This window comes from Salmo salar, chromosome ssa02, assembly GCF_905237065.1.
Source record: "Salmo salar chromosome ssa02, Ssal_v3.1, whole genome shotgun sequence".
In the NCBI taxonomy this organism is placed as follows: Eukaryota; Metazoa; Chordata; class Actinopteri; order Salmoniformes; family Salmonidae; genus Salmo; species Salmo salar.
Genome location: NC_059443.1, coordinates 62,596,525 through 62,614,369, shown reverse-complemented (window position 1 = coordinate 62,614,369; position 17,845 = coordinate 62,596,525). Strand labels below are relative to the sequence as shown.

Genomic DNA, 17,845 nt, shown 5'->3' with positions numbered 1-17,845 from the left:
GTAAACATAACATCCATTTAACAGTTGGCTCAATAACCAACCCCACAGGCACTATACAATACAGCAGTCCAGTGGAGTCAAACCCTTTCTACGCAGCCCAGCCAGGCTAAAAGCTTCTCCTCTGCAGTGCAAGACATCATTGCCACAGTCAAAGGTATTCTCAACAATACAGATGTCTGCAGGGTGTAAAGCAGGGTAGGGGGAGGCTGTCTGGGACTTTAGATGACAGCTCAGTGTGCCTTTCTAAAAGAGCCTAAACTCTCCTAACAAAGCTGGGCTAGCGCAGGCTGAAGGGATGCATATTAATGCCATTTACTGATGAAGGAGCAATTTCACAGCCCCAAGGCTTTCCTTAGCAGATGTAGTGGAACACACACGCACGTGCGCACAAACACACACACACACACTGATGTTGTGTAGCCGAACACACACACACATGCACACACACAAACGCAGACAACACACACAGAGCATAGCACAGCGGGGGAAATCCAGGTCACAGCATAGATTTGCCAGAGTTGTGCCATTGTGCCTGAGTGGTCACACAGTCTGTCCAGTGGGTCTGGTTGGTTTGCTGACTGACTGTCTGCCCCCAGGGTGCACTCTCTGTCTCTCTGTCACTATCTGTCTGGGTGGATGGCATTCACACACACTGCGACCGTAGCCAGTACCACAGAATTACCAGCCAAGCCCATATCACAGCCCTGCAGTCACCCTTATACCAGCACCTTAAAGACACTCTGCTACCCTGTTGGCATATGCCCCAATTGCACACTCTTAGCCAAATATACTTTACAATACTGTACTATACTGTGCATGTACTGTACTATAATGTACTATACTGTAATATACTGTACCTATACTATACTGTAATATGCTTTACTATACTGTAATGTACTGTACTATACTGTACCTATACTGTACCTATACTGTAATATACTGTAATGTACTGTACTATACTGTAATGTACTGTACTGTACTATACTGTACTATACTATACGGTACCTATACTGTAGCTATACTGTACTATACAGTAATATACTGTACTATACTGTAATGTACTATACTGTACGGTACTTATACTGTACTGTACGGTACCTATACTGTACTATACTGTACTGTACAGTACCTATACTGTACTATACTGTACTGTACAGTACCTATACTGTACTATACTGTACTGTATGGTACCTATACTGTACTGTAATGCACCTATACTGTACTATACTGTACGGTACCTATATTGTACTATACTGTACTGTACCTATACTGTACTATACTGTTCTGTACGGTACCTATACTGTACTATACTGTTCTGTAGTGTACCTATACTGTACGGTACATATACTGTACTATACTGTACTGTACCTATTTTTTTTATAAATATATATATATTTTTTTACCTTTATTTAACTAGGCAAGTCAGTTAAGAACAAATTCTTATTTCCAATGACGGCCTACACCGGCCAAACCCAGACAACGCTGGGCCAATTGTGATTCGCCCTATGGGACTCCCAATCACGGCCGGTTGTGATACAGCCTGGAATCGAAACAGGATGTCTGTAGTGACACCTCTAGCACTGAGATGCAGTGTCTTAGAATGTTGTGCTACTCGGGAGCCCTTTACCAAAGACTGTCCAGCTGCTCTACTGAAGACTAACCAGCTGCTTTACTAAATAATATATAACTGCTTTACTAAAGACTGTCCAGCTGCTCTACTAAAGACTAACCAGCAGCTTTACTAAATAATATATAACTGCTTTACTAAAGACTATGCAGCTGCTCTACTAAAGACTATCCAGCTGCTTTTACTAAAGACTATCCAGCTGCTTTACTAAAGACTATCCAGCTGCTTTACTAAAGACTATCCAGCTGCTTTTACTAAAGACTATCCAGCTGATTTTACTAAAGACTATCCAGCTGCTTTACTAAAGACTATCCAGCTGCTTTTACTAAAGACTATCCAGCTGATTTTACTAAAGACTATCCAGCTGCTTTACTAAAGACTATCCAGCTGCTTTACTAAAGACTATCCAGCTGCTTTACTAAAGACTATCCAGCTGATTTTACTAAAGACTATCCAGCTGATTTTACTAAAGACTATCCAGCTGATTTTACTAAAGACTATCCAGCTGATTTTACTAAAGACTATCCAGCTGCTTTACTAAAGACTATCCAGCTGCTTTTACTAAAGACTATCCAGCTGCTTTTACTAAAGACTATCCAGCTGCTTTTACTAAATACTATCCAACTGCTTTACTAAAGGCTATCCAGCTGCTTTACTAAAGACTATCCAGCTGCTTTTACTAAAGACTATCCAGCTGCTTTACTAAAGACTATCCAGCTGCTTTACTAAAGACTATCCAGCTGCTTTACTAAAGACTATCCAGCTGCTTTACTAAAGACTATCCAGCTGCTTTACTAAAGACTATCCAGCTGCTTTACTAAAGACTATCCAGCTGCTTTACTAAAGACTATCCAGCTGCTTTTACTAAAGACTATCCAGCTGCTTTTACTAAAGACTATCCAGCTGCTTTACTAAATAATATATAACTTATTTGGTGGCAGGGTAGCCTAGTGGTTAGAGGGTTGGACTAGTAACCGAAAGGTTCCAAATCGAATCCCCGAGCTGACAAGGTAAAAATCTGTTGTTCTGCCCCAGAACAAGCAGTTAACCCACTGTTCCTAGGCCGTCATTGAAAATAAGAATTTGTTCTTAACTGACTTGCCTAGTTAAATAAAGGTTCAATTTAAACCAGGGGGTTAGAAAAGAGGATAGAAGCAAGACAACACTGCCTGTCTTGAAGAGAAAAGCCTGGAAAGAGATCCTCGCTCTGGGACAAAACAACCATGTAACTTATCCCTCCCTCCTCCATCCCTCCCTCCTCCATCCCTCCATACCAGCCCCCGGGCAGACACACAGACACCACCACTAGGGCGAGAGGGTATTTGGGCTGGGCCTTTCAGGCTCATCCATGTGGATGGGAGGACATTATCAGAGAATTAGACAGGGAATAATGTTTCTCTCCTACAGCCTTCAGCCTATACAGACACACTGATTACAACATAGCACCGGACCAGACCAGCATTGGTGCTCTATGGCTGTAGCATATTGTAGGGATTGTCCCTTCATTCCTTACACAGTATCAGTGGAGAAGATGACCATAGGGTGGATCATAGCCTGGTTTTTCTTTTAGTGAGGTACTATGACTGTAGCATAGACTGGTTGGCTTCATTCTACACTCACATGACAGTTGATTTGAACTGAATTGAAGAGGGCTGTCCAAGGCAAGTATAATTTCTCACATAGCTTTCTTCTTTTTGATTGTATCATTGTATGGCATTGTAGATGAGTAGGAGTGGATTGAGGGAGCGCATTGATGACCAGAGCGTTGTGGGTTGATGTATGTAAATATTGTCTAAATTAGGAAACTTGAGTCAAATCCAAGAAGTGGTCCAAAAAAGCACTTGCTAAGCAAAGATATTACTGTCTGCTATGCCAACATGTAACCCCTCTCTTTCCCCCTTCTCTTACTCACTCTCTTCTGTCTCTTCTATCACTCCCTCTCCCTCCATCTCTCTCCTGATGGGCCTATAAAAACCTCCAGTGTCAGCCCTTTCCTCCACCACATCACCGCCATGCAAATGAAGAGAAGAAGAGGAGACAGACAGGAAGAAACAGCTCATCAGCACACCACAAACACTTTCACTCACACAGTGACAGACGCAAGCATACACCCACATTATGCAAACACGGGCATACACAAGGCATTATGTGCGCACACACACACACGCACACACGCACACACACACACACACGCACACGCACACACACACACACACACACACACACACACACACACACACACACACACACACACGCGCACACACACACAAAAAAAAGCACGGGCGCACAGTTACACGCACACACACACACACTTGAGAGCACATAGACAGACAGACAAAAAGACAGAGACAGACACTGTCACTTTTATGATCGAGCATCAAAATCAGAACTATTCTCACTGTTCTCACACTATCCCATAATATCTACGACAAGCACATATCTACATGGCAACAGACTAAAAGTAAGCTCTTTCAGAAACCTAAATATTTCCCTGAACATTTCCCTGACAGGGTGAACACAAACAGCGGTGTCTCCTGAGCCTGTGTATATAAACCGTGTACATAAACCAACCACATGTGTTGGACTATAAAACAACACAGGGCAATCACCTCTTCCTTTATACCTTCCATCTTAGCTCTAGGTGTTGGACACACAAGGTCCAGTTTCCTTTTTCACAATGGCGATTACAGCAACTGGTGGCCATCTGGGGAAAGTATGTGATCGAAGTCTATGAGGGACTAATGACCTTGAGGTTCACAATGGTGTGTATGTGTGACACTCGTCCCTCGGTGGAATGAGTTTTAAACTCTTCTTCTTCTCTTCCCCTCCAGCATTCCAACTACCTCCACAGACAGGTGCAGGCCCTGGCCTCCCTCCCAACCACCTGGAGGATGGCTACCATCTGGGGCGGTGCCACACTCACTCACTCACACACACACACACACACACACACACACACACACACACACACACACACACACACACACACACACACACACACACACACACACACACACACACACACACACACACACACACACACACACACACAAACCACCTGTTGGGAAGTCAATACATATTGACCTAGGGGCAATTAACATGTAATCAGTTCATCATGTAACCTATTCAACTGAGTAAGTAAGCCAGGAGAGGGATTGGAATTCAGGGGGAACAAATGTGTAATCACCTTAAGAAGAACAGGAGATCTACTGTGATTGATCTATTTAAGTTGTTTACACGGTTCTTTGTTGTAATTCTGCAGTGATTGTGACAGTATGGATTCCCTGAGGGCCTATGGGGTTATATAGCTGTGTGTCTACTGTCTGACAGCTATTCAGATGGAATTTAATACTGTATGCATCTCTGAACTGTAAATTATAATTACACAACAAAGGACTATCAATCTCTCAATATTTTTTTTTATCCATAACATGACCAAACTGGTGTTGAAAGTGTTCAGTTCTGTAATGTCAGAGTCCTTTCATGTCAGGTCACACAGGGACGTGAGCATGTGAAGCAGTATTTCTTCTCTGTCTGACTCCTGGCCACTCAACCCTAACCAGCTTGACTGCTTCGAAGGAGAAGTGGCCCAAAACATCCTGCAACACCAAGATGTTCCATTAAAACCAATTTGCTGTCAACACAGCTGCTGCTCCTTCCGTACTTTAACATAGACAGTGCATTCGGAAAGTATTCAGACCCCTTGACTTTTTTCACATTTTGTTACATTACAGCCTTATTCTAAAATGGAATAAATAAATAAAAAATCTTCATCAGTCTACACACAATACCCCATAATGACAAAGTAAAAACAGGTTTAGATATTTTTGCTAATTTATCACAAATAAAAAACAGAAATACCTTATTTACATAACTATTCTGTCCTTTTGCTATGAGACTAAATATTTAGCTCAGGTGCATCCTGTTTCCATTGATCATCCTTGACATGTTTCTACAACTTCATTGTACATGATTTAGAAAGACACACACCTGTCTATATAAGGTCCCACAGTTGATAGTGCATGTCAGAGCAAAAAACAGAAAAAAATGGGAAAAACTCCCAAATACAGGTGTGCCAAGCTTGTAGTGTCATACCCAAGAAGACATGAAGCTGTAACCGCTGCCAAATGTGCTACAACAAAGTACTGAGTAAAGGGTCTGAATACTGAATACATTTGCAAAAATTTCTAAAAACCTGTTTTTACTTTTTCATTATGGGGTATTGTGTGTAGATTGATGAGGGGAAAAAATGTAATCCTTTTTAGAATAAGGCTGTAATGTAACAAAATGCGGAAGTCAAGGGGTCTGAATACTTTCCGAGTGCACAGTAGGTGAACTATCTGGAAAACCTTGCCCCTCCACCCAAGTCACGTGATGGGGTAGTCTGCAGCGCTGAAGTTAATGAAGAAGTCCCAGCTCCAGTCGGTCATGGTGACCAGGTCTGACATGCTGCTAGCCTCTACCCCCCACCATCCTAACCCTCACCCCCCCCCCGTCACCTCCTTCCCCAGTCACCTGATGGGGTAGTCTGCAGCGCTGAGGTTGATGAAGAAGTCCCAGCTCCAGTCGGTCATGGTGATGAGGTCTGCCATGCTGCGGAGGTACATGGTGAGCAGGCTGGCACCGCCCCAAATGGTAGCCATCCTCCAGGGCGTCACCCTCACGTTGGGGTACTGGGAGGCCAGGGCCTGCACCTGTCTGTGAAGGTAGTTGGAGCGCTGGAGGGGGAGAGAAGAGGAAGAGTTTAAAACGTGTCTAACTCATTCCACGGAGGGCCAAGTGTCTGCAGGTTTTTGCTACACCCTTGGACTTGATTGATGAATTAAGGTCACTGGTTAGTAAGGAACTCCCCTCACCTGGTTATCTAGGTCTTAATTGAAAGGAAAATCCAGAAATCAGCAGAAACTAGGCCCTCCATGGAATGAGTTTGACACCCCTGGTTTAAGACAATATCCTACGTATAGGATAAGGGTATAGACCAGGGCTCTCCAACCCTGTTCCTGGAGAGCTACCGTCCTGTAGGTTTTCACTCCAACCCCAATCTAGCACACCTGATTCCAGGGACAGTCCTTGACGTTCTGCCACCATAGGCAAGACCAAAAAATAGACGTCTATGATTGGTGATCCGGACAGGATCAAAAACCAAAGTCTGTGGATGTGGAAATCAAGGCTGGTCCGGAACGGCACCAAAATAATATGTCCAAAAGGCGTCTGCATCGGGCTATGATTACTGAGGTGTAGCCTACAGTGTTGCCTGAAATTGAATTTTATGAATGTCCATCTATGTGGTAAGCCTACCACTTGTAGAACATCAAAGAACGACGTTCGGACAGGACCAAAAAAAGACATCCAAAAGACAACGGCTCGTGCTTACTGGGGTGTAGCCTACCATGTCGGCCAGCAATGGAATTTTATGAATGCCAATCCATGGTAGGCCTACAGTTTGTAAAACAGGCCATTGCATTGGCTTTATTAGTGCTGAATCCTGTGACGAATCAATTTGGCTATTTATGCTCTGAATTTCAATTAGTAGCTTCCAAACTTTATCAGGAGTTATCACAAACCTATTTGCAACGTGTTTACACAACGGGAAACACAGAAGTACTTCTTTTTCGATATGATCAGCTTGTCAAAAATGGACAGATACAAACTTGAAACCACTGATCATGACAATGTGGTGAAACTCCTGGACAACAGTTGTGATTCCATATTGTCCATCTTACTTTGACCTGTCCAGTTTTTAGGACATGTCGTTTGTTAACATGACAGCTCCTTTTTTATTTGATTGAGTACCATTTAGGTCAGGCTATTTGACCGGAGAAACGTACATGAGGTAAAAAGTGTCCGTTTCATTACATTGTCATACATTTTATCTCCACCCTGTGGGCTATAGAAGGCCACATTACATTTTGTACCATATTCTATATCTGCTACGTTATGTTAGATCATTTTTTTGATTGAACGTTGTTGGAGCGCTGCAGAGATGCATCTCTCCAACAGCACCCTGGAGAGGCGCAGTGGGAATAGACAAGCAAAATATTTGACAAAGTGGGCACTGCTTATCAAAGGGTGGCATCAGCGCTCACCTAAAAAGGCAATTTGCCAATTGGTTGAAAGAATTTGTCATTGTTTTTGGGCAGAATTATGTGAGGTTTTATTTGTTGTTATTGAAGTTGCGTCTTGGTCAGTTTAGCTCAGAAAATGCCGCCCTCGTCAATCTGCAGCCATAGGCTGGTCTATATGTATATAGTAGTAGTGTGAGGTGGTAGATTGTAGTCTATAGGCTGGTCTATATGTATATAGTAGTAGTGTGAGGTGTGGTAGATGGTAGTCTATAGGCTGGTCTATATGTATATAGTAGTAGTGTGAGGTGGTAGATGGTAGTCTATAGTCTTACCTGGTCTATATGTATATAGTAGTAGTGTGAGGTGTGGTAGATGGTAGTCTATAGAGCTGGTCTATATGTATATAGTAGTAGTGTGAGGTGGTAGATGGTAGTCTATAGGCTGGTCTATATGTATATAGTAGTAGTGTGAGGTGGTAGATTGTAGTCTATAGGCTGGTCTATATGTATATAGTAGTAGTGTGAGGTGTGGTAGATGGTAGTCTATAGGCTGGTCTATATGTATATAGTAGTAGTGTGAGGTGGTAGATGGTAGTCTATAGGCTGGTCTATATGTATATAGTAGTAGTGTGAGGTGGTAGATGGTAGTCTATAGGCTGGTCTATATGTATATAGTAGTAGTGTGAGGTGTGGTAGATGGTAGTCTATAGGCTGGTCTATATGTATATAGTAGTAGTGTGAGGTGGTAGATGGTAGTCTATAGGCTGGTCTATATGTATATAGTAGTAGTGTGAGGTGGTAGATGGTAGTCTATAGGCTGGTCTATATGTATATAGTAGTAGTGTGAGGTGGTAGATGGTAGTCTATAGGCTGGTCTATATGTATATAGTAGTAGTGTGAGGTGGTAGATGGTAGTCTATAGTCTTACCTGGTCTATATGTATATAGTAGTAGTGTGAGGTGGTAGATGGTAGTCTATAGGCTGGTCTATATGTATATAGTAGTAGTGTCAGGTGTGGTAGATGGTAGTCTATAGGCTGGTCTATATGTATATAGTAGTAGTGTGAGGTGGTAGATGGTAGTCTATAGTCTTACCTGGTCTATATGTATATAGTAGTAGTGTGAGGTGGTAGATGGTAGTCTATAGGCTGGTCTATATGTATATAGTAGTAGTGTGAGGTGTGGTAGATGGTAGTCTATAGTCTTACCTGGTCTATATGTATATAGTAGTAGTGTGAGGTGGTAGATGGTAGTCTATAGGCTGGTCTATATGTATATAGTAGTAGTGTGAGGTGGTAGATGGTAGTCTATAGGCTGGTCTATATGTATATAGTAGTAGTGTGAGGTGGTAGATGGTAGTCTATAGGCTGGTCTATATGTATATAGTAGTAGTGTCAGGTGTGGTAGATGGTGGTCTATAGGCTGGTCTATATGTATATAGTAGTAGTGTGAGGTGGTAGATGGTAGTCTATAGTCTTACCTGGTCTATATGTATATAGTAGTAGTGTGAGGTGGTAGATGGTAGTCTATAGTCTTACCTGGTCTATATGTATATAGTAGTAGTGTGAGGTGGTAGATGGTAGTCTATAGGCTGGTCTATATGTATATAGTAGTAGTGTGAGGTGGTAGATGGTAGTCTATAGGCTGGTCTATATGTATATAGTAGTAGTGTGAGGTGGTAGATGGTAGTCTATAGGCTGGTCTATATGTATATAGTAGTAGTGTGAGGTGTGGTAGATGGTAGTCTATAGTCTTACCTGGTCTATATGTATATAGTAGTAGTGTGAGGTGTGGTAGATGGTAGTCTATAGTCTTACCTGGTCTATATGTATATAGTAGTAGTGTGAGGTGGTAGATGGTAGTCTATAGTCTTACCTGGTCTATATGTATATAGTAGTAGTGTGAGGTGGTAGATGGTAGTCTATAGTCTTACCTGGTCTATATGTATATAGTAGTAGTGTGAGGTGGTAGATGGTAGTCTATAGTCTGGTCTATATGTATATAGTAGTAGTGTGAGGTGTGGTAGATGGTAGTCTATAGTCTTACCTGGTCTATATGTATATAGTAGTAGTGTGAGGTGTGGTAGATGGTAGTCTATAGGCTGGTCTATATGTATATAGTAGTAGTGTGAGGTGTGGTAGATGGTAGTCTATAGGCTGGTCTATATGTATATAGTAGTAGTGTGAGGTGTGGTAGATGGTAGTCTATAGTCTTACCTGGTCTATATGTATATAGTAGTAGTGTGAGGTGGTAGATGGTAGTCTATAGGCTGGTCTATATGTATATAGTAGTAGTGTGAGGTGGTAGATGGTAGTCTATAGTCTGGTCTATATGTATATAGTAGTAGTGTGAGGGTGGTAGATGGTAGTCTATAGGCTGGTCTATATGTATATAGTAGTAGTGTGAGGTGTGGTAGATGGTAGTCTATAGTCTGGTCTATATGTATATAGTAGTAGTGTGAGGTGTGGTAGATGGTAGTCTATAGTCTTACCTGGTCTATATGTATATAGTAGTAGTGTGAGGTGGTAGATGGTAGTCTATAGGCTGGTCTATATGTATATAGTAGTAGTGTGAGGTGTGGTAGATGGTAGTCTATAGGCTGGTCTATATGTATATAGTAGTAGTGTGAGGTGGTAGATGGTAGTCTATAGGCTGGTCTATATGTATATAGTAGTAGTGTGAGGTGGTAGATGGTAGTCTATAGGCTGGTCTATATGTATATAGTAGTAGTGTGAGGTGTGGTAGATGGTAGTCTATAGGCTGGTCTATATGTATATAGTAGTAGTGTGAGGTGGTAGATGGTAGTCTATAGGCTGGTCTATATGTATATAGTAGTAGTGTGAGGTGGTAGATGGTAGTCTATAGTCTTGACTGGTCTATATGTATATAGTAGTAGTGTGAGGTGGTAGATGGTAGTCTATAGTCTGGTCTATATGTATATAGTAGTAGTGTGAGGTGGTAGATGGTAGTCTATAGGCTGGTCTATATGTATATAGTAGTAGTGTGAGGTGGTAGATGGTAGTCTATAGGCTGGTCTATATGTATATAGTAGTAGTGTGAGGTGGTAGATGGTAGTCTATAGGCTGGTCTATATGTATATAGTAGTAGTGTGAGGTGTGGTAGATGGTAGTCTATAGTCTTACCTGGTCTATATGTATATAGTAGTAGTGTGAGGTGGTAGATGGTAGTCTATAGTCTGGTCTATATGTATATAGTAGTAGTGTGAGGTGGTAGATGGTAGTCTATAGGCTGGTCTATATGTATATAGTAGTAGTGTGAGGTGGTAGATGGTAGTCTATAGTCTGGTCTATATGTATATAGTAGTAGTGTGAGGTGGTAGATGGTAGTCTATAGGCTGGTCTATATGTATATAGTAGTAGTGTGAGGTGTGGTAGATGGTAGTCTATAGTCTTACCTGGTCTATATGTATATAGTAGTAGTGTGAGGTGGTAGATGGTAGTCTATAGGCTGGTCTATATGTATATAGTAGTAGTGTGAGGTGGTAGATGGTAGTCTATAGGCTGGTCTATATGTATATAGTAGTAGTGTGAGGTGGTAGATGGTAGTCTATAGGCTGGTCTATATGTATATAGTAGTAGTGTGAGGTGGTAGATGGTAGTCTATAGTCCTGGTCTATATGTATATAGTAGTAGTGTGAGGTGGTAGATGGTAGTCTATAGTCTGGTCTATATGTATATAGTAGTAGTGTGAGGTGGTAGATGGTAGTCTATAGGCTGGTCTATATGTATATAGTAGTAGTGTGAGGTGGTAGATGGTAGTCTATAGGCTGGTCTATATGTATATAGTAGTAGTGTGAGGTGGTAGATGGTAGTCTATAGTCTTACCTGGTCTATATGTATATAGTAGTAGTGTGAGGTGGTAGATGGTAGTCTATAGGCTGGTCTATATGTATATAGTAGTAGTGTGAGGTGGTAGATGGTAGTCTATAGGCTGGTCTATATGTATATAGTAGTAGTGTGAGGTGTGGTAGATGGTAGTCTATAGGCTGGTCTATATGTATATAGTAGTAGTGTGAGGTGTGGTAGATGGTAGTCTATAGTCTTACCTGGTCTATATGTATATAGTAGTAGTGTGAGGTGGTAGATGGTAGTCTATAGCTTAGCTGGTCTATATGTATATAGTAGTAGTGTGAGGTGGTAGATGGTAGTCTATAGGCTGGTCTATATGTATATAGTAGTAGTGTGAGGTGGTAGATGGTAGTCTATAGGCTGGTCTATATGTATATAGTAGTAGTGTGAGGTGTGGTAGATGGTAGTCTATAGTCTGGTCTATATGTATATAGTAGTAGTGTGAGGTGGTAGATGGTAGTCTATAGTCCTGGTCTATATGTATATAGTAGTAGTGTGAGGTGGTAGATGGTAGTCTATAGTCTTACCTGGTCTATATGTATATAGTAGTAGTGTGAGGTGTGGTAGATGGTAGTCTATAGTGCTGGTCTATATGTATATAGTAGTAGTGTGAGGTGGTAGATGGTAGTCTATAGTCTTACCTGGTCTATATGTATATAGTAGTAGTGTGAGGTGTGGTAGATGGTAGTCTATAGTCTTACCTGGTCTATATGTATATAGTAGTAGTGTGAGGTGTGGTAGATGGTAGTCTATAGGCTGGTCTATATGTATATAGTAGTAGTGTGAGGTGGTAGATGGTAGTCTATAGGCTGGTCTATATGTATATAGTAGTAGTGTGAGGTGGTAGATGGTAGTCTATAGAGCTGGTCTATATGTATATAGTAGTAGTGTGAGGTGTGGTAGATGGTAGTCTATAGGCTGGTCTATATGTATATAGTAGTAGTGTGAGGTGGTAGATGGTAGTCTATAGGCTGGTCTATATGTATATAGTAGTAGTGTGAGGTGGTAGATGGTAGTCTATAGGCTGGTCTATATGTATATAGTAGTAGTGTGAGGTGGTAGATGGTAGTCTATAGTCTTACCTGGTCTATATGTATATAGTAGTAGTGTGAGGTGTGGTAGATGGTAGTCTATAGTCTTACCTGGTCTATATGTATATAGTAGTAGTGTGAGGTGTGGTAGATGGTAGTCTATAGTCTGGTCTATATGTATATAGTAGTAGTGTGAGGTGGTAGATGGTAGTCTATAGTCTGGTCTATATGTATATAGTAGTAGTGTGAGGTGTGGTAGATGGTAGTCTATAGTCTTACCTGGTCTATATGTATATAGTAGTAGTGTGAGGTGTGGTAGATGGTAGTCTATAGTCTTACCTGGTCTATATGTATATAGTAGTAGTGTGAGGTGTGGTAGATGGCCTTGAAAAGTCTCTGGAACTGTCGTGAGGCTCTGCCGTGGACCACCAGGACGAAGGCTATCCTGACGGGGGCCGACGGCGGGCCCTCTGACGAGTCCTCCTCCCACGCCACGTTGGCATTGGCCTTACCTGAACAACACAATGATACCGTACAGAGACAGGTTGTTAGTCATTCATACAGAGAATAAAACATGTACCTGTATGTATAACTCTCTTACGAGTCTTCCTCCCAGACGCTGGCAATGGCCTTACGTGGACAGAATAATAACACACACATTAGGTTTCATCGTCTATACTTCATACACTGGAAGGTATACTGAACATGTGGCGCAGTAACTCCAAAGTTACTGTACTGTTACTGTGCATACTATGAAGAAGAAGAAGACTAGCAAGGCAACAAGATAGGAATAGGAATCCTAGAACCATTCCTTTGGGTTTGGGGTGGTGTTCACTTGATAGTGTGTCATCATTGCTCTGTACCACACTCCCAGAATAACACTTGGAAGTAAGTAGACAATGACTATTCCAACTCACAACCACACAATCAAACAATTCCAGCTCTCTCCAGAAACCATTCAAAAAGCCACACGGATTCATATAGTGGTTTCTTTCATTCTAATAGTAAACGCCTTAAAAAAATGATTTCCACTCAGCGCCTCTCTCTTGGTCTTGTATTGTGTTCTCCATCAGCAAATAAGTACTCGGGGAATACAATCCAGCACCATTATCACATATGGTGGTTGTTTTGTGTTCACAGGGCCAATGGAATTACAGGAAACACAGAGCTTTATTGAGACGTTATGTTTGTTGACGACAGAGAGGACAAGGTTGTTCAGGAGATAATGGCAGTAATCTGGTCCTCTGTGTTGTGAGGGAAGGGGACTTGGTTTCCCAGAGTGCAGTGGTGGACAATGTCACGGCTCACTACGGTCCCTGGATGGGCAGAAAAGAGGGGAGAAGATGGTGGGTGCTTTCACCCTCTTAGGGTGGGCTGTCCCTGAGGTAAAAAGGCTACAAGGTGCCCCTCCCGGTTCTTCCCTGTGTCTACAGCAGCGGGGGACGTGGTAAGTGTTTCAACCCCCTTAGGGTATGCTGTCCCAGGGGTAAAAAGATCAGCCCCTCCCCTTCTGGCTCTTTCTTCCCTGTGTCTGGATAAGCTAGGCTCTTACTGCTGTCCTGCAATTATCTCAATTGAAGGGCAGGCATGCTCCCGTGACAGACATGCTCCCGTGACTCCAATTGGCCATGCCTTCTGTCCATCACTCAATCAGCCAATTCCCCCCAAGGATTATAATTTTATTCATAGTTTGGTTACTATGAATCCTGCCTATTCATATGGTGTTCTGAATGTGAATGTGGTTGGAAAAGTGTTGAGTGTGTGTGTGTGTGTGTGTGTGTGTGTGTGTGTGAAAGATGGAGCGTGTGTGTGTCTGTGTGTATGTTACTATGAAGCCTGGCTGTGCCTATGGGATATTGAATGTGAATGTGGTTGTAAAAGTGTGAGTGTGTGTGTGTGTGTGTGTGAAAGATGGAGCGTGTGTGTGTCTGTGTGTATGTTACTATGAAGCCTGGCTGTGCCTATGGGATATTGAATGTGAATGTGGTTGTAAATGTGTGAATGTGTGTGTGTGTGTGTGTGTGTGTGTGTGTGTGTGTGTGTGTGTGTGTGTGTGTGTGTGTGTGTGTGTGTGTGTGTGTGTGTGTGAAAGACGGAGCGTGTGTGTGTGTCTGTGTGTATGTTACTATGAAGCCTGGCTGTGCCTATGGGATATTGAATGTGGTTGTAAAAGTGTGAGTGTGTGTGTGTGTGTGTGTGAAAGACGGAGCGTGTGTGTGTCTGTGTGTATGTTACTATGAAGCCTGGCTGTGCCTATGGGATATTGAATGTGAATGTGGTTGTAAAAGTGTGAGTGTGTGTGTGTGTGTGTGTGTGTGAAAGACGGAGCGTGTGTGTGTCTGTGTGTATGTTACTATGAAGCCTGGCTGTGCCTATGGGATATTGAATGTGAATGTGGTTGTAAAAGTGTGAGTGTGTGTGTGTGTGTGTGTGTGTGTGTGTGTGTGAAAGACGGAGCGTGTGTGTGTCTGTGTGTATGTTACTATGAAGCCTGGCTGTGCCTATGGGATATTGAATGTGAATGTGGTCGGTTGCAAATGACTATAATTACTAGAATGGACATTCCCCATTCAAGTCAATGGATCTGTGATTGGTTATACGATTTCTATGGTTGGTTCGCTGGTTGGTTAGTTAGTTGACAGTGTTGGGTGAAAATGTTTCTGGAGTGGCACACACACACACGTTTTGTATTTCTATACAAAATCCTATTTTCCCTTACCCCTAACCCTAAATCTAACCCTAACCATAAACCTTACCTTAACCCGTAACCCAAACCCTAACCACTAACCCCTTACCCTACTCCTAATTTAACCCTAACCCTAAACCTAACCCCTAACCTTAAAATAGCCTTTGTCCTCCTAGAGACGGGAGAATTTTCCTTGTTTTACTATCCTTATGGGGACTTTGGGGAATTTTAGCTCCCCACAAGGATAGACGAATCAATCCACACACACACACACACACACACACACACACACACACACACACACACACACACACACACACACACACACACACACACACACACAGTATCAGATTGAACAGTAATTGGTAGGCAGCTCGGGAGGTTCACTGGCTAGCATGGCACTAGGCTAATTGGCGGAGCGCTTCACCAAGCACTTTGAGGCTTGTGATATGTTAGCTAGCTGAACTAATGAGCCAATGTGTTGTGTGTCTCTACACCTACAGGGACGTGATAGGTCTAAAAACGCCAGACTCTGCCACCTCCCTCTTTTTCCTCTCTCCTATCGCCATCAATCTTTTAAACTGCCTCTCCCTCATCTGCTATCAGCACTCTCTCTCTCCATCATTTCATTCTTCCCTCTCTCTCGCTCCTTCATCTTGTGTAACTTCTGCAGCTCATGGTCATCCATCTCAACCAGTCATGCGAGAGGTTGGAAGAGGAGAGGAGCAGAAATGTCCTTTTAGTTTCCAATATTAAAGTCCTTTAATGCAACATCTGCTCAGTACCAACGAAGGATCCAACTGAAGTCTCATCTGACTATCTTGTACTTTGTTCTAGATGTAGGTCTTATAGAACAGAAATGCGGTTTTATTTTTTAATCAGCAAACAAGTGAATAAGCCTCGAATGATGTTACCTGCTACGTATTTAGGGGTGACCGAACATGCAAGGTCATTGGCTGACAACTGACATCAACCAATGATGATGCCGGTTCCATCCCACATATTACAACCATGTAGACATTAGACAATAGCCCAGCTAGCATATAGAGGCTCTGCTAATGCTAACATATACCCTCTCATATCCTATGGCGCCGGCGCTAACAGCTACGCGCTAACCCAGCCAACTCTTCAAGGACAGAATACCGATGAAATCAAATTGGACAATTTGTCGCTAACAAGGTTAGTGCCTCAAATTCAGATGGGTGCATCTGAGACATGGGGAGAGAGCGAGAGGGAGAGCTAACAAGGTTAGCGCCTCAAATTCAGATGGGTGCATCGGAGACATGGAGACATGGAGAGAGAGAGAGAGAGAGAGAGAGAGAGAGAGAGAGAGAGAGAGACAGAGAGAGAGAGAGAGGGAACAACATTGTGGCAGTCGACAGATCAGACAGAGGGAGTGAAAAATAAAAAGTGATTTCATTTAGCCGTCTGTGTTGTTACACGACGCCACCAGGAATAAGCCCTTTTCAATTTCCCCCGTCTCCTTTGATCAAACTGTCAGTTGGAGTGGGATGACGATGGTGAGTCTAGGGCAGGGCTGCCCAACCCTCTTCCTGGAAATCTACTGTCCTGTAGGTTTTCAGTCCAACCCTAAATTAGCATATCTGATTCAGCTAGTTAAGGTCTTGTTGATCAGCTAATTAGTAGAATCAGGTGTTAAATTAGGGTTGGACTGAAAACCCACAGGGCGGTAGAGCTCCAGGAAGAGGGTTGGACTGAAAACCCACAGGGCGGTAGAGCTCCAGGAAGAGGGTTGGACTGAAAACCCACAGGGCGGTAGAGCTCCAGGAAGAGGGTTGGACTGAAAACCCACAGGGCGGTAGAGCTCCAGGAAGAGGGTTGGGCAGCCCTGGTCTAGGGAGACGACATGAGCTTATTCACTGATAGACAAGCGTTGGTTTATATCTTGGGGAATATGTATCCTAGCTTACATTGCTGCACAGAACAAAGTTGCACAGTCATGGTGGACTCACAAGGTGCAGTCATGGTGGACTCACAAGGAGCAGTCATGGTGGACTCACACGGAGCAGTCATGGTGGACTCACAAGGAGCAGTCATGGTGGACTCACAAGGTGCAGTCATGGTGGACTCACAAGGAGCAGTCATGGTGGACTCACAAGGTGCAGTCATGGTGTGTTGGCACCCTATTCAAAAGTAGTGCACTTATAAGTGACTATGGTGCAATTTCAGACGCAACCATTGGAATAGTCCCAGGTAGACAAGCATTACTTTCCATCTTCTGGAAGTGTAGCCTGTAGTTACCAGTAGCCTACAAGGTTACACAGTCATTGTGGGTGCACAGTGTCTGGTTATGTCTGGCCAGATGTCCATGTATCGTTCTGGCTTTTTTCTCCTTTCCTCCACATGTCCTCCATACACTCCTCTGTGTGTGTGTGTGTGTGTGTGTGTGTGTGTGTGTGTGTGTGTGTGTGTGTGTGTTGTTTCTTTAAACATTGATGCGTGGTGCCCACTGATGGTGGCAAGCTCACAGGTTTTGTTTACAGGAGTCTTCTGCCAACCTGCAGATGTTCAACCAGTGTACTTGGAAAAGTGTGTGTGTGCGGTGTGT

General features: G+C 42.8%; 1 protein-coding gene across 1 annotated transcript in view; it reads right to left on the bottom strand.

Annotated features, from left to right (window-relative positions):
- The window catches only part of LOC106588898 (xylosyltransferase 1-like), a 111,503-nt gene that overhangs the window by 31,090 nt on the left and 62,568 nt on the right, over window positions 1-17,845 (bottom strand). The window contains 2 exon segments of the mRNA XM_045707323.1: window positions 6,143-6,345; window positions 12,930-13,102. Of these exon segments, the coding sequence (XP_045563279.1) occupies window positions 6,143-6,345; window positions 12,930-13,102 (376 nt within the window).